This window comes from Culex pipiens, chromosome 1, assembly GCF_016801865.2.
Source record: "Culex pipiens pallens isolate TS chromosome 1, TS_CPP_V2, whole genome shotgun sequence".
NCBI lineage: Eukaryota > Metazoa > Arthropoda > Insecta > Diptera > Culicidae > Culex > Culex pipiens.
In genome coordinates, this window is record NC_068937.1 from 21,880,453 (window position 1) to 21,903,322 (window position 22,870).

A 22,870-nucleotide genomic window follows, 5' to 3' on the forward strand; every position below is an offset into this window, starting at 1 on the left:
GATACGAGCGGTGCTGCCGCCTGTAAAGACGTTTTGATAGGTCGGGACAAGAGGCCTACTGTGACGGGATGTTGCGTGCTTCCGAGAGGAGGAAGGAATGTTTTAATCAATCATCTCATAAATTTTGAGGGGAATTTGGTAGCGAGTTTGCTGGATTTTGGGTGAAATGCGAGCATTTCGCTTGTAAACAACTTTGCCACGTGCTTTGACGCGTTACACGCTCAAACGAGCGCGCGCTCTCACACTCTCCTTTGTTCCTTTTCCGCATTTTGCTTTGTTTTCTCTTTCTCCAGTTCTTCGACGCAGAACTCTCCCCAGAGAAGAGCTTGGCGATAAAAGTGACAGTTCTGTACCTGTTTACATTCGCTGCGCTGCGCAGTAGGCTATTCGCGATTAAAAGCTCAAAAAATCCGACAGATGGCGCAAAGCATCGAAGAATGACGATTCAAATTTTCGCTGTTCGGTTACATAGGAATGCAAACTTAAAATTGATTTTACAGCTCTTAGAACAACTTTTGAGAAAAAATTCAAGCAGTACGAGTGTAAACTTTTTGCCCTCTATCAATTAACGCAATAAAAAAATTTTGAAAAAAAAATAATTTTGAAAAAATAATATTGTTTAAAATGATAGAGCATCAAAAGTTAACAAAGTATCAGCTCGAATTTTTGCTCAAAAGTTGTTTTGAACGCTGGAATTTAACAAATCAGAATTCGCATACATAACCTCAAAGGGCTGAAATTTCAATCGACATTCTTCGCTCTGTTCTGCTACTCAACACTAGGTGTCGCATGTCGTTTGGCTTTTGAACGGCAATTTTTTATTAAAAGTTGATTTTGTAGTGCAGAAAAGCGTAATTCTGCAACAAATTACCGCAGAAATGACGTGTGAAAGCTGCTGGACCCGGCGGAGAAGACGGTCACCTGCCGCCGGCGATCTTCCACCCGTTTTGCCTTTTTGCATAGACTTTTTGTCTTAGAGCAATTCTCTGAGATTTCGATCATTCGATTTTTTTTGTATTTTTTATTCCGGCTGAAATTTTTTTGATGTCTTTGGTATGCCCACCCGAGCAGACGGAAATACCTAACTTGGGAAGGTTTTTGATATTGTGAGAAGATCGAAATATGTTATTGGGATGATCGGATTAGTTGTTAAAATAACAAAAATCAATAACAAAGATTTGTTTGAAGAATAACTTAAACTGTTATTATGTTGTTTTTGCAATAGAGCAGTTCTCTAGGATTTCGGTCATTCGATTTTTTTTGTATTTTTTAATCCGACTGAAACTTTTTTGGTGCCTTCGGTATGCCCAAAGAAGCCATTTTGCATCATTAGTTTGTCCATATAATTTTCCATACAAATTTGGCAGCTGTCCATACAAAAATGATGTATGAAAATTCAAAAATCTGTATCTTTTGAAGGAATTTTTTGATCGATTTGGTGTCTTCGGCAAAGTTGTAGGTATGGATACGGACTACACTAGAAAAAAATAATACACGGTAAAAAAAATTTGGTGATTTTTTTATTTAACTTTTTGTCACTAAAACTTGATTTACAAAAAAACACTATTTTTAATTTTTTTTATTTTTTGATATGTTTTAGAGGACATAAAATGCCAACTTTTCAGAAATTTCCAGGTTGTGCAAAAAATCATTGACCGAGTTATGAAATTTTTAATCAATACTGATTTTTTCAAAAAATCGAAATTTTGGTCGTAAAAATTTTTCAACTTCATTTTTCGATGTAAAATTAAATTTGCAATCAAAAAGTACTTTAGTGAAATTTTGATAAAGTGCACCGTTTTCAAGTTATAGCCATATTTAAGTGACTTTTTTGAAAATAGTCGCAGTTTTTCATTTTTTAAAATTAGTGCACATGTTTGCCCAGTTTTGAAAAAAATATTTTTGAAAAGCTGAGAAAATTCTCTATATTTTGCTTATTCGGACTTTGTTGATACGACCTTTAGTTGCTGAGATATTGCAATGCAAAGGTTTAAAAACAGGAAAATTTATGATTTCTAAGTCTCACCCAAACAACCCACCATTTTCTATCGTCAATATCTTAGCAACTAATGGTCCGATTTTCAATGTTAATATATGAAACATTTGTGAAATTTTCCGATCTTTTCGAAAAAAATATTTTCAAAATTTTCAAATCAAGACTAACATTTCAAAAAGGCCAAACATTCAATATTACGCCCTTTTAAAATGTTAGTCTTGATTTGAAAATTTTGAAAATATTTTTTTCGAAAAGATCGGAAAATTTCACAATTGTTTCATATATTAACATTGAAAATCGGACCATTAGTTGCTGAGATATTGACGATAGAAAATGGTGGGTTGTTTGGGTGAAACTTAGAAAACATCAATTTTCCTGTTTTTAAACCTTTGCATTGCAATATCTCAGCAACTAAAGGTCGTATCAACAAAGTCCGAATAAGCAAAATATAGAGAATTTTCTCAGCTTTTCAAAAATATTTTTTTCAAAACTGGGCAAACATGTGCACTAATTTTAAAAAATAAAAAACTGCGACTATTTTCAAAAAAGTCACTTAAATATGGCTATAACTTGAAAACGGTGCACTTTATCAAAATTTCACTAAAGTACTTTTTGATTGCAAATTTAATTTTACATCGAAAAATGAAGTTGAAAAATTTTACGACCAAAATTTCGATTTTTTGAAAAAATCAGTATTGATTAAAAATTTCATAACTCGGTCAATGATTTTTTGCACAACCTGGAAATTTCTGAAAAGTTGGCATTTTATGTCCTCTAAAACATATCAAAAAATAAAAAAAATTAAAAATAGTGTTTTTTTGTAAATCAAGTTTTAGTGATAAAAAGTTAAATAAAAAAATCACCAAATTTTTTTTACCGTGTATTATTTTTTTCCAGTGTAGTCCGTATCCATACCTACAACTTTGCCGAAGACACCAAATCGATCAAAAAATTCCTTCAAAAGATACAGATTATTGAATTTTCATACATCATTTTTGTATGGACAGCTGCCAAATTTGTATGGAAAATTATATGGACAAACTAATGATGCAAAATGGCTTCTTTGGGCATACCGAAGGCACCAAAAAAGTTTCAGTCGGATTAAAAAATACAAAAATTAAAATTGAAGAAAAAAGACCGATTTCGTAGAGAATTGCTCAATAACAAACCAATAACACAGAAGGAATCATGAAGGAATAACAAGTTTGTTATTTTGTGCGGAGAGGTGGAGCAGCATAATAACAAAAACTGTTATTGAACTTGTATGTCTCCATAACAAAAAAAGTTATTGTTTTGGTTTATTTGCCATTTGCAAATAAACCTGCAGTTGCCATAACTCTTCTGTACTAGTCAGGGCTGCAGAGTCGGGTTCCTTCAAGCGACTTTGAATCCATACTTTGAAGAAAACTGAACCTGATGCCGTCTCCGAGGTCTCACTCCAGCTCCGACTTCTTCGCTCTGTGAAAATAATAACAGGTTTTGTTATTCACATTTCAAAAATTCTCAATAAATAAATCAATTCCCTTAGAGAATATAATAAACATAAAAAATAGCAACTTTCAATAGTTGGTTTTATCAGATTATTTTAAGCTTAAGGACCCCATTTCATGGTCAAATAAATGACCACAATTAAATTGGTCAAAATTATTCTATAGTTCTAGCCAATTTTAGCAAAGTCCTTTAGGGGGTGTATCAAAAAATAAAAATAAATCAACTTTCAAATTTTCAACTTTTACGAATACACTCAAACCCCGATGGTTTGACACCATTGGTTTTTGGTTTTTGGTCTTTGGCATTAACTTTGCGTGTGTCTTTTTTGCTGGGTTTGATTTTGTTCATGTTTATGTTTTTCTCACTGAAACTTACACAAATCATTCTTTGGTAACAAAAAATAAGATTTTTGTCAAAACATCCCCCACCGCTTGCTTTGTTTACATTCCGCACCACCAGCAGTAGCATCCCTCGTTTCATGGCCTACTACCATCAACCGCAGACACAATGCCCCACATTTACCCTCCGTTTTTATTGGGATCCCGGGCAGACGGTAATAACAAAATTCATGCCATTTCAATAACAAATACTGTTAAAATAACAGAAAATGTTATGGAATCTTCTTGAAAAATCCATTTTTGCATAAGGATTTAATAACAGTTTATGTTATGTTAACAAAATTTGTTATTGGTCTGATATTGATTGAATGCCAAAACAACTTTGCAATAACATTTTTTGTTATGGAAGAATACCTCTAACTGTTATTGGGATGATCGGATTAGTTGTTAAAATAACAAAAAATAATAAGATTTGTTCGAAAAATAACTGAAAATGTTATAAGTCTGTTATTACAATAACAACCAAATAACAAAAAAATCATAACGGCAAATAACAAATGTTGTTATAAATAACGTAAAATGTTATTGGCCTAGTATTTTCAAATATCAAAAAATGTTATTCCCAAGTTATTTCCGTCTGCTCGGGATCTTCCCTCCTCCGGAGGAGGGCACCCCCCGGCGTTGCTTACGTCATCCCACTTTGTAGGTTCGGGAGCGAAGATGAACGATGGGCTTCCCGAAGAAGGGTCACAAATTTGGGGGGACGTGTTGTCATAAATTATGGATGGGATCGAAGGAATTCCACAACTCCTGTTTGTCAATTAGATCGTCCATATATTTTTTTCGGGACTCCAAGGTCGTAACAAAAAAAGGGAACGCAGCGCAAAACGTGTCCATATTTGTTCACGCGTTGCCATGGATAATAACATTAGCGATGGTAGTTTCATTTCTGAGCTTAGGGGAGGGGAGCGAAATTTACGACGGGGAGTTTAATAACAAATTTCGAGGGAGGGAAACGAACTATGATGGATTGTCACATGCTTGGGCTCAAGATGGATAGATTTAAAAAGGTAAGACGCGTTTTCCAGCTGTCAAAAAGTAGTAAGGTAAGTTAGTTTTATGGGCAAATTTTATCGGATTATTTTCGGTTGGTAAAATGGTAAAATTGATCTCTAAAAACGCTCCAAGAACGAAAATATTGTTTTCAAAAAATTAAACGCATCCCCCGATTGTTTCCGTTTTCGCCGTCAGTTGTCAAATCTTCTCAGCAAGGTTAATCAACATATAGGTAGTGCGTAGCGAGAAATGATGCGTTACACTCTCAACTGTGTTCAGCCAAACGAAGAGTAATAAATAACCTTGAAAAATTTCTCCATGTATTTGAAATCATTTCTTCCCCAATCGTGGTTGCAACTCTGGCGTCACCGCTCTTATCGCGTCTAATCGTAATCAGATTGAGCAAAAAGTAAAAAATAAGCAACTCTCCATTAGTCACTATCGGAGCTTCGACAAGGTTCGGGGAGGAGTTTCACGCTTATTTGGACCATTATTTCACATCTTGCAATGGCAATGGACATCGGTGGCAAACTATCCGCCACGCTCGAGTTCGACGGAAGTCTGGCAAGCTGGGATGGGCTGGTGTCGAAAGGTGGCTACAAATTTAAACGTGTCTGCGTGGACCAAATCACCCCCGGAATGCTGCGCCAACTTTACGAGAAGCATACAAAAATTGAGGAATTGCGCATCGCTGGGACAGCTTTGGAGGGGAAGGTGAAGAAACAATAGGCTGTTTAATTGTAATTGTTACTAAAATGCGAATTTGGTTTCTTTTTCAGGATCTGGATGATATTGGTAACCATCTCCGGAAGTTGAAAGTTCTCCACATTAAGGTGGAGAAAGATAGCCACCAGATGGTCACCTTTTTCGAGAGACTTTCAAAGTTGAGACACCTGAAAATGGAATCCGACGGAGAGAGCGGAATCTATGGAGGCTACAATTGGTTAAACTTCAGCAGTCAATTTCATCCTTTAGAGGTTCTCGAACTGGACAATATGGCGCAGAGCATTCCGGGTTTGTCGTGGTACAATTGGTTTGAACATTTTCCATATCTTAAAACGATTAAACTAAAAAATTGCGTTCTAAACCATTGGTTCGACTTCATAGCCCAAATAAGCTGGCTGGAAAAGCTTGATTGTCTGGTGCTGGACGGAGTCTACGACCGAATCGGTACGTTTGGAAATCACCCGAAAAATCCCAACCCAAACAACATCAAAGTTTTGAAGGTGAGGGGGGATACAATGTCGGCCAGAGAGCTGGCAGCACTGCTGGAAGGCTGTCCGAACTTGGAGAAAGTCTATTTACTCAATATGGACGTAACACAGCGTGAAGTGCTTGAAGTTCTTCAGCGTAAAGGGGAGAATTTCGATGGCTTTTTGTTGAATGACAACGACGTTTGGTCGGATGCAACTCTGGAAGATATCAAATGTATAATTGATAGATGTAAAGATTTGGCAACATCCTACCAATTGTGAGTTGTGATTTTATTGAATTGTAGTCTTATTTTACGTAGAATAAATATAAAGGCAATATAAAAAGTAAAACACAATTCTTTTTTTTCACTTTTTTTTACACTTGATCACATGAAATCAAACTAGAGTAATAAAATCCTGTGGCAAATTTGACACTTCCAGAAATATTTTATAACAATATTTTTATTTTTATAGTACGTGTTTCTATTTTATTCCTGCAAAAAAATAAAATAAATACTTGATTGTGTCACGTTCCCCAGAAAACCATTCCCCAAAAAAGTTTCTTTCTCGAAAAATATTATGAATTTATGTAATTTCAAAGATAACATTTTTTAAATTTTTTTTTAGTAAATATAAAAATTGGACAAAGTAATTTTATCCGTGCCAAGAAATTTTCCTTTCTTTTTATTTGACAAAAATTCTTGAGAAAATAACAGAAAATGTAAAGTTGGCCTATCCAGGGCAGACGGTAGTAACAAAATTAATAATATTTCAATAACAAATCCTGTTAAAATAACAAAAAGTGTTATCATTTTATCCTGAACTTCAACTTCAAGAAGAAAAATTAATAACAGTTTCTGATAAAATAACAAGATTTGGTATTGAAGTGATATTATACTGAAAATGTTTAAAAACACGCTAATAAGAGGAAATGTTATACATTTCAAAAACTCTCCTTATAACAAGATTTGTTATTCGTTTGGTATTCTAACTTAGAAATAAAATTACCATAAATCGCACAAACGGAAATGTTTTTAAGTGTCCATAACACAATCTGTTATAATTTTTTCTTTTATTAAATATGTTTAGATCTTTGGTATAATTTTGACCATTTTCGTCGGGGTCACTTTTTTGGCCATGACAATGCTGTTAATCGTTGAATCAACGTCATCGATGTCGATGATCGTTGATTTAAACGTAATCGTAATCGCAGCCATCGTTGATTTAATCGTCAACGTCAACGGACTCGTTGATTTAAACGGCGTTGATCAACGCGTTGATTATCGATAATCAACGGCGTTCTTTTATAGTTTTCTAGAGTTTTATGAGGAAAGAACGATTTTTTCATAAATGTTTTGATTGGGAAACATTCTCAAATTGATGTGGCATGGATGTTCGTGTATTCGGGTGTACCAAGAGGGCCGAAGTGACCGGATTTTAAACGTAATTTAAGCCCTAGCTAATTGCTGGTCACTTCCATCTCCATTTTGGTTCCCAAGTCCAACCAGGATTTTCTTGTGTAAATGACAGCGAGTTCGGACAATTGGGAACCGAGATATTGTCGGATTTTCACCGGAATTATTGTTCCGGCGGGTTCAGTAAGAGTCTCGCGTGGCTAAATATCGATACAATTTGTTTTTCTATGATACAATACTGAATTGACCACATGACCCATGTTCCAGAACCCAGGTTAAGATTGGCCAAGATGTCAAACTTCGTGACAAACCGGAGTAGCCTACTGTTATTGATTCTTCTGGCTGCATTCGAAAGGTATTTAAAAGTTGTTAATTTTACTGTTCTTGGAATTTCGATTGACCCCTCCCCCCTGTTTAGCTATTCAAACGAAAGAAAGCATTAACTATTTTCAAGATTTTTTCGAATTTCAACCCTTCAGGAAAAATTTTGTATGGGTGTGACCAAAGTCGCGTATGCAGTTTCTGGCGTGAAATTTAATGTACTTTCAGACTGTGTATTGCAAATTTTGCTCATACTTGCTCGAAAGATCAAAATTAGCATGTTTCTAAAAAAGTCAAAGTGGATCTACTCTACTCTATTCACGAATCGGATCAAAAAGTCAGATATGGCACTTGCCTTATGATCTTTCTTCATATTATACTGGATTTTGGATTTCTTAGTGTACTTAGTGTAAATTAGCTTTGTTCTAGAAAGTTGTGCGAAATTGACTAAAACTCATTTTAGAAAACGAAGAAAAAAAATAAAAATTTTTTAGATTGAGTTACATACATTTTTCTAAAAAGTGCTGCAAAAAACTTCCAAGAGATCTTTTTTCTTTGTTTTGTTAAGTATAGAAAACACTAAAAAATTATTCAAAAAAATATTTTTATATATGAATTGTTTGATAAACATTTCAACTTCAAACCCCTTACGCATTTGACGTTAAATTTATCGTCATACTATTTTTACAATCAATTGTTTAAAAAAGTGCGTTTAGGGAGACTTGATCCCTGCATTTTTTACAGTCACTGGAATCAGCCTCAAGATTAAATAATTGGGCTGGGTTTTCGTACATAGTTTCCTTTAGTATAGTTGTACATAACTAACTGCAGTTTGAACCATTTTTCAAAAGTTTTGTAAACAAAAATTACCAGCTTTTGTAAACATGCTCAATTTTGGTCTAAAAAAGAAAATTTTAAGTTTTAAATATTATACATGCTAAACTTGTTATATTTTGAACACAAACGTACAGGTTTAATGTGAAATTGCTGTATCTTATAGAAAATTAAAAGTTTGGATGAATAAGAAACATTTTGCTTAAGATTTCTTCAAAATGTTGAAAGGGGGATCAAATTACCCCCAACATTTTAAAAATGCCGGTTTAAAATATTTTTTTAAAACGCTTGGCATGATTCGAAGAGTTTTTCTGATAAAATACCCTGATCAGCCAAACAAAGTTGAATGTGTAAGCTTTCAATTCATGCAAAAAGTTCATAGTTTTGTGAGAAATTGGCAGAGTTATGTGCGATACAAAAAAAGGGGATCAAGTCTCCCCACTCTCCCCTACATACTTTTTTTTGGTACGATATATTTTCTTGTGGGAATCCTAACCATGCAAGATTTTTTTTCAACTGTCCCAAAAAATCTTCCAAAAAGTCTTCCTAAAAGCAGTTTTTACCTAACATATTTTTATGTGCAGCTTAGTACATAAAAAGCAGAGCAGACCTTGGCTCTAGTCGTGGATGAAGAGAAGAGGGAAGATGGGAAATTAAAAAAAAATAAAATTCAAAGCTTTATTCTCAGCTTTTTTAATTAAAATGTATCACGTTAAAAAGTTAATGATTTATTAATTTTGTAGGTTTATCTTTGTTTTGCACCCTAGTATTTGGAGAATATTCGAAAGGGGGACGAGATAAAAACTTGAAATGAAGTTTTCGTTGGCCTCAACAAAAATCTAGAGTTTTTTAAAGGTCCTTTAATGTGTTTCATATGGACCTTTAAAAAAACTCTAGAAATGTCTTCTGATCTTTTTCTACCTAAACTACAGATACTACTAAAATGTGCACAGTTAAAATGTTATGATAATCTCATAGAAGCCAAATAACACTTTTCCTCAAATACACAAAATTTGGAACACCCTATTAACTGGACCACCCTAACGTTACTACTGTACTGATCCTGATCAACTTTTCGGAAGATAACAAAGTTGTTATTTAAAAGTGTGGTATCTACTAATTTGGTTTAACAAAATGTCGGTTATGGATCATTGTGATATGGTACCACCCTAACATTTTATTTGTTAAGATTTACACTCACACACACATACAATCAAAATTCCAAGCTACTATTGATATAAAAAAATACAATTTCAGCAATTAAAAAAAATATTTGAAAAATAAATATTTATGAACCACCCTAATGTACTTAGATTTTATTTCATGAAAAAATAAATGTGTTTTTTTGAATTCAGGTGCCCAAAATTTTGTCACACCTTTGTTCGAAGAGGATCCACTGTGCGCCCCTTCTCTTCAGCTTTCAATAAAACGCCTCAATTTATCTGTTGCCGCGTCGTCGTCTCTTCACCGATCGGATTGCTGTCGCTCGTGTTGCATAACTTTCGGGCGCGGCCACGTACGTTCACTACACAGCAAGACAAAACAAACCAAAAGGGCACCAAAAATTGGGCCAATCCCACCCCCAAATTCACCGCCCTCTGAGGCGTAAGTTTGAAGCGTTTTCGAAGCTTTCTTTTTCAAGAAAAACTCGAAAAAAGGGAGAAAATGCACATCGCCTCTTTTTATCGCGTCTCGTGCTAGAGTAGGAGTGAATCTTAAAAGAGCGAAGGAGGATTATCTCTGGTTCTACCCCCTCCCCCTAGAATGGTTGCAACAAGCTAGGGCTGATGTGGTACACGTTGCCGAGCTTTCGGGCGCAGTGATTTTTGGCTCTCACCACACTTTTACTTTCACGTTGGCTCGTTATGATGGCTGCGATTTTTTTTTTGTTTTTTTTGTTTTGATGGGAAAGAGTTGTGTAGTTTATTTTTGCGCCATTTGCATAATGGCAGCTAATTTGGGCGTCTGACGACGGTTGCCTCGAACAGGGGAGTTGGTTTATTGTTTGAGGATTTCTCTATTTTTTCTGGGATTCGTTAAGTTGTCTAACATTTTTTTTCGAAATTTTGTTTTTTTCGACCAAAACCAAAACCAAAACCAAAACCAAAACCAAAACCAAAACCAAAACCCTAAACCAAAACCAAAACCAAAACCAAAACCAAAACCAAAACCAAAACCAAAACCAAAACCAAAACCAAAACCAAAACCAAAACCAAAACCAAAACCAAAACCAAAACCAAAACCAAAACCAAAACCAAAACCAAAACCAAAACCAAAACCAAAACCAAAACCAAAACCAAAACCAAAACCAAAACCAAAACCAAAACCAAAACCAAAACCAAAACCAAAACCAAAACCAAAACCAAAACCAAAACCAAAACCAAAACCAAAACCAAAACCAAAACCAAAACCAAAACCAAAACCAAAACCAAAACCAAAACCAAAACCAAAACCAAAACCAAAACCAAAACCAAAACCAAAACCAAAACCAAAACCAAAACCAAAACCAAAACAAAAACCAAAACCAAAACCAAAACCAAAACCAAAACCAAAACCAAAACCAAAACCAAAACCAAAACCAAAACCAAAACCAAAACCAAAACCAAAACCAAAACCAAAACCAAAACCAAAACCAAAACCAAAACCAAAACCAAAACCAAAACCAAAACCAAAACCAAAACCAAAACCAAAACCAAAACCAAAACCAAAACCAAAACCAAAACCAAAACCAAAACCAAAACCAAAACCAAAACCAAAACCAAAACCAAAACCAAAACCAAAACCAAAACCAAAACCAAAACCAAAACCAAAACCAAAACCAAAACCAAAACCAAAACCAAAACCAAAACCAAAACCAAAACCAAAACCAAAACCAAAACCAAAACCAAAACCAAAACCAAAACCAAAACCAAAACCAAAACCAAAACCAAAACCAAAACCAAAACCAAAACCAAAACCAAAACCAAAACCAAAACCAAAACCAAAACCAAAACCAAAACCAAAACCAAAACCAAAACCAAAACCAAAACCAAAACCAAAACCAAAACCAAAACCAAAACCAAAACCAAAACCAAAACCAAAACCAAAACCAAAACCAAAACCAAAACCAAAACCAAAACCAAAACCAAAACCAAAACCAAAACCAAAACCAAAACCAAAACCAAAACCAAAACCAAAACCAAAACCAAAACCAAAACCAAAACCAAAACCAAAACCAAAACCAAAACCAAAACCAAAACCAAAACCAAAACCAAAACCAAAACCAAAACCAAAACCAAAACCAAAACCAAAACCAAAACCAAAACCAAAACCAAAACCAAAACCAAAACCAAAACCAAAACCAAAACCAAAACCAAAACCAAAACCAAAACCAAAACCAAAACCAAAACCAAAACCAAAACCAAAACCAAAACCAAAACCAAAACCAAAACCAAAACCAAAACCAAAACCAAAACCAAAACCAAAACCAAAACCAAAACCAAAACCAAAACCAAAACCAAAACCAAAACAAAGTAGTAAACAAAGTGCACTCAATCGATTGGGTTCTGCGATGCACTTGATTTTCGTCAGGCATTATCTGATAAGACTTTCTTCATTCATTGTTACGAACTCTTATCGGACATTTATATGACAGGTGTTGAATTACGTTTTAGTAGCCGTGGTTTGGTTTGTGGCGTCATCGTAACTCAATATTACCACTCAGTAATATAAGAAAAGAAGAAGAAAAAGCAATTTCGCGTCACTTGTGTTGCTGGTCTTACTTTTGTTTACGATTTTGACAAAATCTCTGTTATTTAGCTGAATTTGAAAAAAAAAGTTCGCTTAGTTCAAATTACTCATTTTTTGAATTATTTTTACTCACAGATTTTCTCAAACTTAGTCAGGAATGAGTTCAGGGAAGTTTGCTTTTTACTTATTCTGGTAGAATTTCACGAATTATGGGTAATTTTTAACCATACTCAAGTAGAATTTACCCAAAAAGTGAGTGATTTTTTTTTTATTTTTTTTTGTAATTGTGTTTTAAAAACACATATTATTTATTATTTAAAAACTTATTTATCCTTCTCCTAATGGAAAATTGTCCAAAGAATCCGAAAATGAATTCCGTTTTCCGATTCAAAATCATGTTCATTGAGAAAATCATGACACTTTGAGAAGTTTAAAATAATGACTTTCATCAACATTTTCTTAACGAACATTTAGTTGACAAACTTTTTAAACTTTTCAAAATTTTATAAAAAGTTCTTTTTGAGGTACTAAACAATTCCAACGTATTTCATTTGTACTCCTCATTTTGCGTAAACATAGCAAACCTGCCAAAGTCACCCCGTTTTACGGTACCTTTTCTCACCATGACTACATCACTCTAAATTGAATAGCCCTAGTTTGGTCCCCAATATTGATCCTTTTCTATAGTTTCCATAGATAATCCTTCCCCCTAAAAAAAATTGTGCTAACCCTTTTCCCGTTTCATGGAAAAATATCTTGGCCATTTTTATTTTCCCTCCTCAAAAATCATCCCGGTTATTCCCGCAAACCGAACTCCAACGCAGCAGGCGGCCGCCACCGCCAATTTACATAATCCCAACTTCCGGCGGAAGGAAATTGACAATAGCCCCAACGAGTTGGTGGAGGGGGGCGGCCACCAAAGTAGGCTGGTCAGCAGTACTCCCTGTCACTCCAATAGTGATAACAACAACAAAAACACATTTTTGGTCGAATTTGGTGAAATTTCGTTCAATAATAATTGACATTTGTGCAAATGTCAAAATTTGACAGAAAGCTGCACGATTACACGCTTGTCAAACCAAACTCAAATTTGGGTTTAAACAAATTTTGTTCAAAGCTGGAGTTTTTTTTTGAAAAGGATCAATAAACCAAATTTTCAGTTTTTGCTTTTTGGGTGTTTTTCAATACCCCTGACTCAAGGCGGTTCTAAAAACACCCAAAAAGCAAAAACTGGAAATTTGGTTTATTGGACCTTTTCAAAAAAAACTCCAGAAAGTTCGAAAAAAAAACGCTGACCACCAACGAAACCACAATCAAAGTAGGCTCCTCAAAGCCCGTAAATCAATTCCCACGGAGGCGACATCAGGAGAGAGCGAGAGCAAAGAGTAGGAGAGAGAGGGCAGGGAAGGACAGAGAGAGTGGAAGGTTAGAGAGAGAGAGAGAAGAGAAGAAAAGAGAGGGAAGTAGAGGAAGCTGAGAGAGCATGAAGAGAGAGTAACAGGGAGAGAGAAGGGGATAGTAGAAGGAGGAGAGAGAGTAGAGGAGAAGAAAGGAGGGAGGAGAGCGAGCGACGCCGAGCGCTCCTTCGCTCCCCGCCTCGTGCGCGCTGGGCGACGCGGCTCGCGGCTACTCCTTCTCGCGTTGTCGCCGTCGCCTGTACTCCCTACCGTCGAGCGCTCTACGCAACGCCTCTCGGTCCTCTGCTTCGCTGCTTATCCGGGCTTCGTGCTCTGTTCTTCTCTTCTCTATTCCATTACGTCCTCGATCCGATCCTCGCTCGTCTCAATTTCTGCTACTTCGCTCTCTCGCTCTATCTCGCTTTACCCCTCTCCGATGCACGCGCCTCGCCTCCGCTACTCTATGCTTTCAGCTTCTCCTTACCCCCTTCTTATTCTCTCTCACGACTCTTCTCTTTACCCGCTAGCCTTACCCCTCGTCCTAGCCGACGACCTCGCCGCCTCCGCGTCGGCTCTCCGCCGGGCCGCGCAGCGTGCTTCAGCGAACCTCCCGTACCGCCGCGCTCGGGGCGCCTCGAGCGACGCCAGCCTCAAGAGTTTGTCGCCGCGCGACGATGCTCCGCGCTCATTCCCTATTCCTATCGGTGCCTCACCTTCGCGTCTCCGTTCCCTACTCACTTCTCTCTGCCGCTGAGTCTCTACGCTTTACGACCTCCTTAATGCGTACACACTAACCACTCCTCCTCGTCTCGTTTTCTCCACTTCTCTCGCCTCCGTCGCCGCCCTCTGCTCTCCGCGCGATCTCGGCCTTCTCCTCCTCGGTGTCACCCTAACCGCCTATCTCCACCCTCTTCTCCGCCCTTTCGCCGAATTCTTCACTTTGCTATCGCCAATGGCTCTCCTCTCCTCTCTCTATTACTGTCTCTTTAACTCTTCCTACCCTTTCTTCTTTCTCTGCCTCTCGCTTCTACTAATCTCGTCTCGTCGCTCCGTTTCTTCTCCTCTGCCTCATTCTCTCTCTCTACGCCCTCTCATGCCTTTCTCCTCGCTCCTCCTCTGTCTCTTTCTAATCCTCGCTCTTTTGCTTCTTCTCTCTGTCCTCTTCGCTCCTAATCGTTTCACTTTTCTTTCTTCTTTCCGCTTACTCTGTTCTGCTATTGCTCTCGCGTCCTGTGCCTATCTTTCTTGGACTTCTCCCTCTCTTCCTTACTCTAGCTCTTTCTCGGATACGCGCCTCTCCTTCTTCTCTCCTTCCTCCCTCTCTCTTCTCCTTCTCGCTAGCTCGCTTCCTTTCGCGCGTTCGTCTCCTCTACTCCTCTTCTTTTCCTCTGCTTCTCCTCCTCTCGTCCTCTTGCTCTCCTTCCCTCCACTTCTCCCTCCTACTCCTCTAGTCTCTCCCTACTCACTCCCGCTCTGCTCGTTACTCTCTCACGCTCTTAATTCTCTCTCTCGTCCTGACTCCGTACTCCTACTCTCCTCTCGATTCTCCCTCTTCTCTAACTTCACGTTCTGCTCTCTGCCTTCGGTCTCTACTGCTTTGAATATCTAGCCTACTCTCTTCCGTTTTCTTCCCTTTCTTGCCTCTCCTCACTGCTCCGTTCATTTTTGTATCGTTCTTCTCTTTCCCTTCTCTCACCTTCTCTCTGCCACTGGCTCCCTAACCTTCACTCTCTACTTCTCTCTTGTTGCGATCTTCCTCTCTCGTCTCCATCTCATCTCTCCGCTCTATCCGGCATTATCTCTTCATCTCGGCCTTCGGGCAACTTCCGCCTCTCTACGCCTCTCACTCATCTTCTGTTCCCTCGTCGACTTTACCTCTCTATCTTGCTACTCGTCCTCCTCTCTCCGCTTTTCTCTCCCTCTCCGCCTACTCTCCTCTTCTCCCTCCTTGCCTTCCCTCTCTTTCTCTACTGCTTCCTTTGCCCCCTACTCTTGCCCCCTCCTCGGCTCCTTCCCTCGACTCTACTAGGTCCACTCTCTATTCTTGCCTTCTCGCCTGCCGTTTCTTCTAATTCTTACTTACTCCCTCTGTCTTCCTCTTCCCTCTCTGTTCTTCTCCTTCCTCCGGCCTCTCCTATGAACCCCTCAAAACTATTCTCTCTCTCCCTCTTCTTACTTCTACCTCTTGACCTGAAGCTGTATACTCTCTTCGCGTGCGCCTTTTTACTCTTACTCTTCCTTCCCTCATTGCGCCTTCTCTCTCTATCGTCCCTCTTTCTCTGATTTACGCTCTATCCTCGCTTGCTTCTCTATGTATCGTCTCCTCTCCTTTCTTTTTTTTCCTCCGAGATTCTACCCTCGCTCCTATACGAACAGCGTCCGCTGCGTCTCCTTCGCGAGCTCGTCACTCGCGGTTGTGCCCCGCTCGCCTTCTCGCTCTCCTCTTCGCTTTCTACTATCTTACTCGTGTCTCTACGCCGCTTTTCTTTCACTGCGCACGCCGAGGTCCGTCTCTGTCTGTAGCTCCTTACGTCTCTTACCTCTCCTCCCTTACTCCGTCACTTCTATGTCTTCTCTGCTTCTACCGGTCTACTATATAATCGCTAACTGTCCCTCTTTTTCTCTCTTCTGCACGTCGGCCTCGGCTTTCTCTAACTACTTCTTTCTCACTTCTCTTTTCTCACCTATCTCTTTTTTTATATTGCTACTTTTGCTACACTCTTAACATCTCTCTTACCTCTCCTCTCTCTCGTTTTCGTCTCCGCCTCGTCTTTCCTCAAGCTCCCCGTCTGGTGGCTCTGTGAGAGCAGCGCGCAGCGCGCCTTCTACGCGCTCTCTCTCCCTTCGGGTCTCTTCGCTTGTTCGGACCGTCTTTCTCTCTGTAACTCTCTCTCTTATCCTACCTCCTACTCTCCCTCTCTCTCTTCCCTCTCTTTCTTTCCGCGCTACTCCCCCCTTCTCGTCTCTTCGCCGCGCTCTCCTTTTTCTCTCGCTCTCTCTTACTAACTCCTCCTTGTTCTCGGCTCTCTCTCTTCTCGCTACTCTCTCTCTCTCCTGCGTTAACTTATCTTTCTTGCTCGTCTTTCCCTCGGCTCGCCTCTTTAACCTCTCGTTTCTCCTTTTCTGCCTCCCTCCTCTCCCTCCTTTCGCTCCGCTCTGTACTTCTTCTTACTCCCTACCTTCGCCTTCTAGATCTCGCTTCTTTCTTCTGCCTCCTTCCTCTATTCTCCGCTTCTCTCACATTTCTCTCTTACTCGGATTCCTCCTATAGTCCTTTCTCTTTCTCACTCTATCCTTCTCCTCCGCTTCCTGGCTCTCTCTCGCTCTCTGTACGTGCCTTCTCTTTCTCTTCGATCAGCTCCTTTCTGCTCGCGACCTTCCCTTTTTCGCGCTTTCCTCTCTTCTTCGTCTCTGCTCCAATGCTTCTGTCCTCTTCTACCTCTACTCGCGCGATCCTCCTCTACTCTCCGGACTACCTTCCTCGCGCTTCCTCTCTTCGTTTCCCTTTAGCCGACTGTGCTCTCCTTCTTGCTCCTTCTGCTTTCCCCTCTTCTCTCCGACCTCCTCTCTCTCCTTATCTACTCGCTTCCCTCTCTCGCTTACGTACCTCTCTGCACCTCCGTATATACTCTTAACTATGCGCTCTTCTTCTCTGCCCTCCTCTCTTCCTTCTCTGTCGTCGATCTTCTCCACTTTCGATCTTTCTTCTATCTCAACCTCTCTCGCGCTCGCTCCTCTCTCTTCGGCCCTCTCAACTCTTTTCCTCCTTCCTCTCTTTTCGCCTCTACTACTCTATTGACTCTCTTTCCTCCTCTTTTAACTACTCTCCTTCCTCCCGCGTCTCTACCTCCTTCTCTTCTCCTCTAGCCTCCTCCTCCTCTCCTCTTCTTCCGATTCCTCCCCAATTCTTGCTTTCCCCCGTCTTGCTCATCCTTCCCTCTCCTCCTACCCTGCACTCGATTTATTCGGCTCCGGTCTTTCCTCTTATCCAACGCTCACCCCGCTGCGAGCCTTTCTTATCCTCGTCCTCGTTTTTCCTCTTCCGTTTTCAGCCTCTCTTTTCGTCTCTAAACTCTCGCGCTAAACTACCTTCTTCTTATTCTGCCCTCTTGCTACTCTTCTCTCTCGCTCGTCTCTTGATACCTCGCTAATCCCCGCTGCTCGCTCGACTCCTTAGCCCTTCCTTCTACTCCAATCCTCGTGAACGTCTACTTGCCGGCTTCTATACCGCTTCTTCCGTAGGCTTCCTTTTCCTCGCTTAGGCTCGCTTCGTCGTTCTGTACGCGACGTCGCTTCGCTCTCTTCGTACGGCCTCCACTCCCTTCTTCTCTTCTCTTCTCTCTCCCTCTCCCAACTCGCCTCCCTCAGCGTGGTCTCTCCTATCTTATCCTCCACCCCTCTCGGCGCGCGCTCTTTCGCCACTCCTTCTCTTCTTTCTCGCTACTTCTAGTGCCCCCCGCTTACTCTCGCTCGCTCTACCGTCCCCTCTCTACCTCTCTTCTCTTCTACTTCCCTCTCCCCCGTAAGTCCCTGCTCTCTGCTCGATACCCTCTAATTTCTCTTTCCTCTCTCTCTAACGGCTTGCTTCTCCTCTGCTCAATTCCTCGCCTATACTCTCCTCCGCTCTCTCCCTGCGCTTCTCCCAACTCGCTCTCGTTCTCTTGACTTACTCACCTCCTCGGATTCTTTCTCTTGTTTCTCTCTCTTCCTTATCTTAATTCTTACGGTCCCTCTTCGCCGCCTCTCTGTTCCCCGCGCCCCTCCGCGCGCTAGATCTCCGACGTAGGCTTACGGCCCGCGCTTCGCATTCTGTAGGACTCTCTTCTCTTTTACTTCTCCTACTTTCTCTCTCCACTGCGCCCCTCCGCTACTCGCTACAGCCTCAACGAACTGCGTACCCCTTAGATACCTGCGCTTTACTAACGGGTCGGTTCCTCTACATTCTCTCACTGTCTCTCCTCCCTCATATCCGCTCTCGGCGCTCACTCTGCATACTCACCGCCCGCGCCCGCGTCTCCTCTCCTTTATTTCTGACTATGCCTGTCTCTCTCTGACTCACGTTTTCTTCTCGTCGTCTTCTCTCTGGTAGGAATTCTATATTCCCGCTCGCTCTGCTCCTCCTCCTCTCCTCGCTCTCTCTTTTTGTCTCCCTCTCTCTCGATCTTCTGCTCCGCTCGTTTCGACACTCCTTTGCGCGCGGCTGCTCGCTTAATGCCTCCCTTGCCCCGCTCTCTACTCTCTCTTTACTCGGCGTGGCCTGCTCCGCTCTCGGCTTCGCGCTCCGACGCCCTCCTCGTCTATTACGCTCTCTCCGCCTCGGGCGCCTGCCCGCGTTTTGCCTCCGCGTTTTCTGCTCTTCTCCTAGGCTTTCTAGCCAACGCCGCTTTTCGTTCTCTCTCTTCCCCTGTAACTATTACTATTACTCTCTCCTCTCGCGCCTTCCCCTCTTCACTCCGCCGCTTACTGCCCCTCGCTCTGCTTCGCGCGACTCGCCTCGGCTTCTAGCCTCTTACTATGGTCCTCTTATGCTACGCTCTTCTTCAACCTACTCCTTCTGTTCTGGTCTCTCTCTTCCTAATCTCTATTTAGCTTTCTTTCTACCTTTTCCTCTACTACTCTCTCTGCTCTTTTCTGCCTCGCTCCGTCTCTCCTTTCCTCACTTGCTTCTCCTTCTCCTCTGCTCCTCTTTCCGCTCGCTGATCTCCTTCTCTCTCTCGGTTCTATGCCTGCGGCGCTAATCGCGTTCCCCTCCTATTTTGCCTTCGCCGCTCCTTCTCCGACGATCTCCCCTTCTCTTCCGTAAATTCCTCGGCTTCTGCCTACTTCGCTACACTCTCTCCGCTCTACTACCGTCTCTTCCTTCTTTTTCCTACTCTTTTCTTACAGCTCTACTCTCCTCTCTCGTCCTCCTTGTGTCTCTCGCTCCACCTCTCTACTCTCCTGGCTACCGCTTAATCCTCGCTCTCTCTCCTTTTCCGTCTACTCTTCTCTCTCGCGCTCTCGCTCTCTATCTCCTATCTACTTTCGCCTGCTGCTCCTATCACTACTCTCCGACGCCCCTTACTCTCCCCCCCGTTTTGACGACCGCTCACCTCTCTTTTCCTCGTCTCTCGCTAGCCCTCTTATCTCTCGCTCTCGTCTGTACCTCTGAACCCTCTTGTACTTCTTACTCCTGCTCCTACCGATTCTTCCTCTCCGCTCTTACCCTCGTCTATCTCTATTATCTTTTCGCCTCTACCCTCCTACCTTTCTAGCCCTCTCTCTCTCCATCCGATCTTCTCCGGATCCTACCTATTCGCTCTCTTTACCGTCAACGGCCTCTCTCCTCGTCTACCTAGCCGGCTACTCCTCTTACCTCCTCGTGCGCTCTACTCGTCCCTTTCGTCTACCCTGCTACTCTCTATTCCTCTCACTATCGTTCTCTTACTCTTAAACGCTACGGTACCACCGCTTGCTGGCGAAACTCCGTCGCTCTTTCGGCCCTCTCGCGCGTGGGGGGCTGTCTTCTCCGCTGAGCCGTACGCTACGTCTCCGTTTCTGGTTTCTCTGGTCTGCGTCTACTCGGTGGCGCCTCCTCGCCCGCCGATCTCTCGTCTCTCTAACTCTCGACCTCTTTCTCGCCACTTCTCCTCACTCTCCTCTTTCTCCTCCCCTTCTGGACTGCTACCTATCCTCCGCCTCTTCGCTCGTCTGTCCCTTCTTCTTAGTCTCTCTACGCTCTATTGCTTCTCCAATTCTACTTCTCTCTTCTCTTCTTTCCTCTTCCGTCCTCCTCTCTCTCTCTCGTCGCTTACTCTTCTCCTGTTCTATGTCTCTCTGCTGCCTGTTGCTGTTCCTCTTCTACTTCTTCCTCTCCTCTTCCGTCTCCTCCTCGGACTGCCTTCTCTCTCTGCACACTCTTAGCTCCTCTCCTTGCTAGTCTTGTCCCTCTTTGACGCCGCTACTACTCTGCTTTTACTACTGCCATCTTCGCGCTCTGACTTCTGTTTACTACTCTACGCTTTCTGAGCCTCGGCCTCCTACCTCCGGCTCTGTCTCTCGTCACTTTCTCTTCCTTCTTCTCCTCTCTGGCACTTTTTGCTACGCTCCCCCCCGCGCCTCACGTCTCGACTCGTCTACTACGCTGCTCCCCCGCCTCTGATAAGCATCGGTTCCGCCCGCGCTTCCGCCCTCCCCGGCCTCTCTTCCTCGCCTACCGCTTCTCTTCTCTGTCTCCCTTCGTCTTCCTCTGGCCTCATCCTACCCTCCTCTTCCGTTACTTCGTGTCTTGTCCTTCTCGATCTCCTCCTCGCCCGTCTGCTACGTCTTCCCTCTGCCTCCTCTTCTCTCTACGCTGTCGTGTCTCTCTTTTCCTCAATCGCCTCTACTTTCCGTTCTTGCTTCCCTCTCGTGCTGCCCATCCTTCTTTCGCTAACTCTCCTTCTTCTAGCCTGCTCTCTCCGTCTCTTTGCCTCTCCGCCTTCTTCTTCCCGCTCCTCTATCGCGCTCCTTCGTCCGCTACTGCGCTTTTGCGACTCGCGGCCATCTCTCTGTCTCCTTCTGCTTCTCCTACTAATTTCCTCTAGGCTCTACTTACCTAGCTCTGATTCCTCTCTCTCTTGGCTTGCTCTTCGGCTTCTTCTCTCTTCAAACTCTCTTACTCGTTTCTGCTCCCGCACTGTTTCTTTCGTTCTTTCTACTCTAGCGCCTTGCTTCTGCTTCTCTTACTTATATCATTGCCTCGCTCTTCTCTAGCTCTTCTAGCTTCTCTCTCGCCTGCTCGCTTGGCTAGCACTCGTGCTGCTCTGCTCTCCTCCTCGTCGTTTACGTATCTAGACATACCCTCGCTTCTCTTCTTGTTGTCTTCTCTCCTCTCGTATCTCGGTCGCCTCTGACTATCTCTCTTGATTTCTTCTCTCCGCACCCTCGCTCTGTTCCTGGCCCCTCCTGCTCCTGGACTACTCTGGCTTTGCTATCTCTCTCGGCCTTTATCGCGCTCTCCTTCCTCTTCTTTACTCGCTAGTCTCGCCTGCTCTATCTACGCTCTCGCTCTACTCGCGTCTTAGCTCCGCCCGCTCTGACCCTTGCTACTCTTCTATAAAAGTCTTCCTTTCGCCTCTCTTCGTGACGTCTCTAACTACTCTCTCCTCGTACTCGCTCTCGCTTCTGCTACTCCCTTACTCCCCTCTACCGGTCTTCGGTATCTCTCTCCTCCTGCTTACATCTCGCTCCCCGTTCTCTGCTCTCGACCCGGTGCTCTGCCTCTTACTCCACTACTCCTCCTCTTCCTGCGCTCTTAACTCCTCGGTCTCTCGTGCTTCGCGGCTACGTACCCTACCGATCTCTTCCTGTCTGTATATCTTTCTCTACCTTCCTTCTCCCTGCCTAGCTCCTCTCACTCCTTATTCTCTCCCTAGCCCTCTTCGCTCGTTGCCCCTCGCCTCTCCTGCGGCCCCTGTGACTCGCGCCTGCCCCCCTCATCTTTGCCTTTCATTCTCTTACCTATCTACTGCCCTCGCTTCGCCTTCTCGCTTATCTTGTCCTCTCTCGCCTTACTGTCTTTTTGAGCTCTCTGTACTCTCTCGCGCTGGCCGTTCTCTTCGGAAACTCCTTTCGGCTCGGTTCTTTCCTACTTACTATTCGCCCCTTGGACGCTACGGAACTCACGTCTACCGCACCCTCCCCCGCGTACTCCCCTTACTGGTCGCCCGCCTCTTTCGGGCTGTCTCTCTGCGCTCTCTCTATCTCCTTCTCGCCGTTTTACGTCTGCACTGGCTACTTGCTCTATTCTCCATCTACCTCTCTCTCGTTACGGCCTCTCTGACCTTCACGGACTGCACTTTCTCGTCGGCGGCTCTCGTAGACCTCCCTCCTTCTGCATCTGCTCCTCGCCTCCGCCGCTAACCTATCTTCTCTCCTCTGCTCCCTCGCTCTCTCACTCTCCCTTCATTTTGCGGTCTCTCTAACTCGCGCTTCTTGCGCGCTTCTCTCAGCTTCTCTCTTCAACCTCGCTATTACTCTACGTCTACTTCTTCCTCTCTCTTCTTCTCTTGCGCCGTTCCTTTTGACCCTTTGGCTCTGAACGGACTGTCTTTCGTTCCCGTTTCCGTCTAGCTTCTCC

At 42.3% G+C, this 22,870-nt stretch overlaps 1 protein-coding gene and 1 pseudogene across 1 annotated transcript; one reads left to right on the forward strand and one right to left on the reverse strand.

Annotated features, from left to right (window-relative positions):
- Positions 1–5,095: 5,095 nt before the first annotated feature.
- LOC120420215 (uncharacterized) lies at positions 5,096–6,430 on the forward strand. Its single transcript, XM_039583203.2, has 2 exons — positions 5,096–5,595; positions 5,661–6,430. Exons 1-2 carry the CDS (start codon positions 5,389–5,391, stop codon positions 6,354–6,356), a joined length of 903 nt encoding a protein of 300 aa, XP_039439137.1. The 5' UTR covers positions 5,096–5,388; the 3' UTR covers positions 6,357–6,430.
- Positions 6,431–15,036: 8,606 nt separating this feature from the next.
- Positions 15,037–16,018, reverse strand: LOC120420236 (uncharacterized; annotated as a pseudogene).
- Between the last annotated feature and the right edge of the window lie 6,852 nt (positions 16,019–22,870).

Excerpts from the sequence above, each read along its gene's own strand:
- LOC120420215 (XM_039583203.2), top strand. The coding sequence starts at position 5,389 with ATGGCAATGGACATCGGTGGCAAACTATCCGCCACGCTCGAGTTCGAC. Across the intron at positions 5,596-5,660 it reads GGACAGCTTTGGAGGGGAAG|GATCTGGATGATATTGGTAA; the intron begins GTGAAGAAACAA and ends TTTCTTTTTCAG.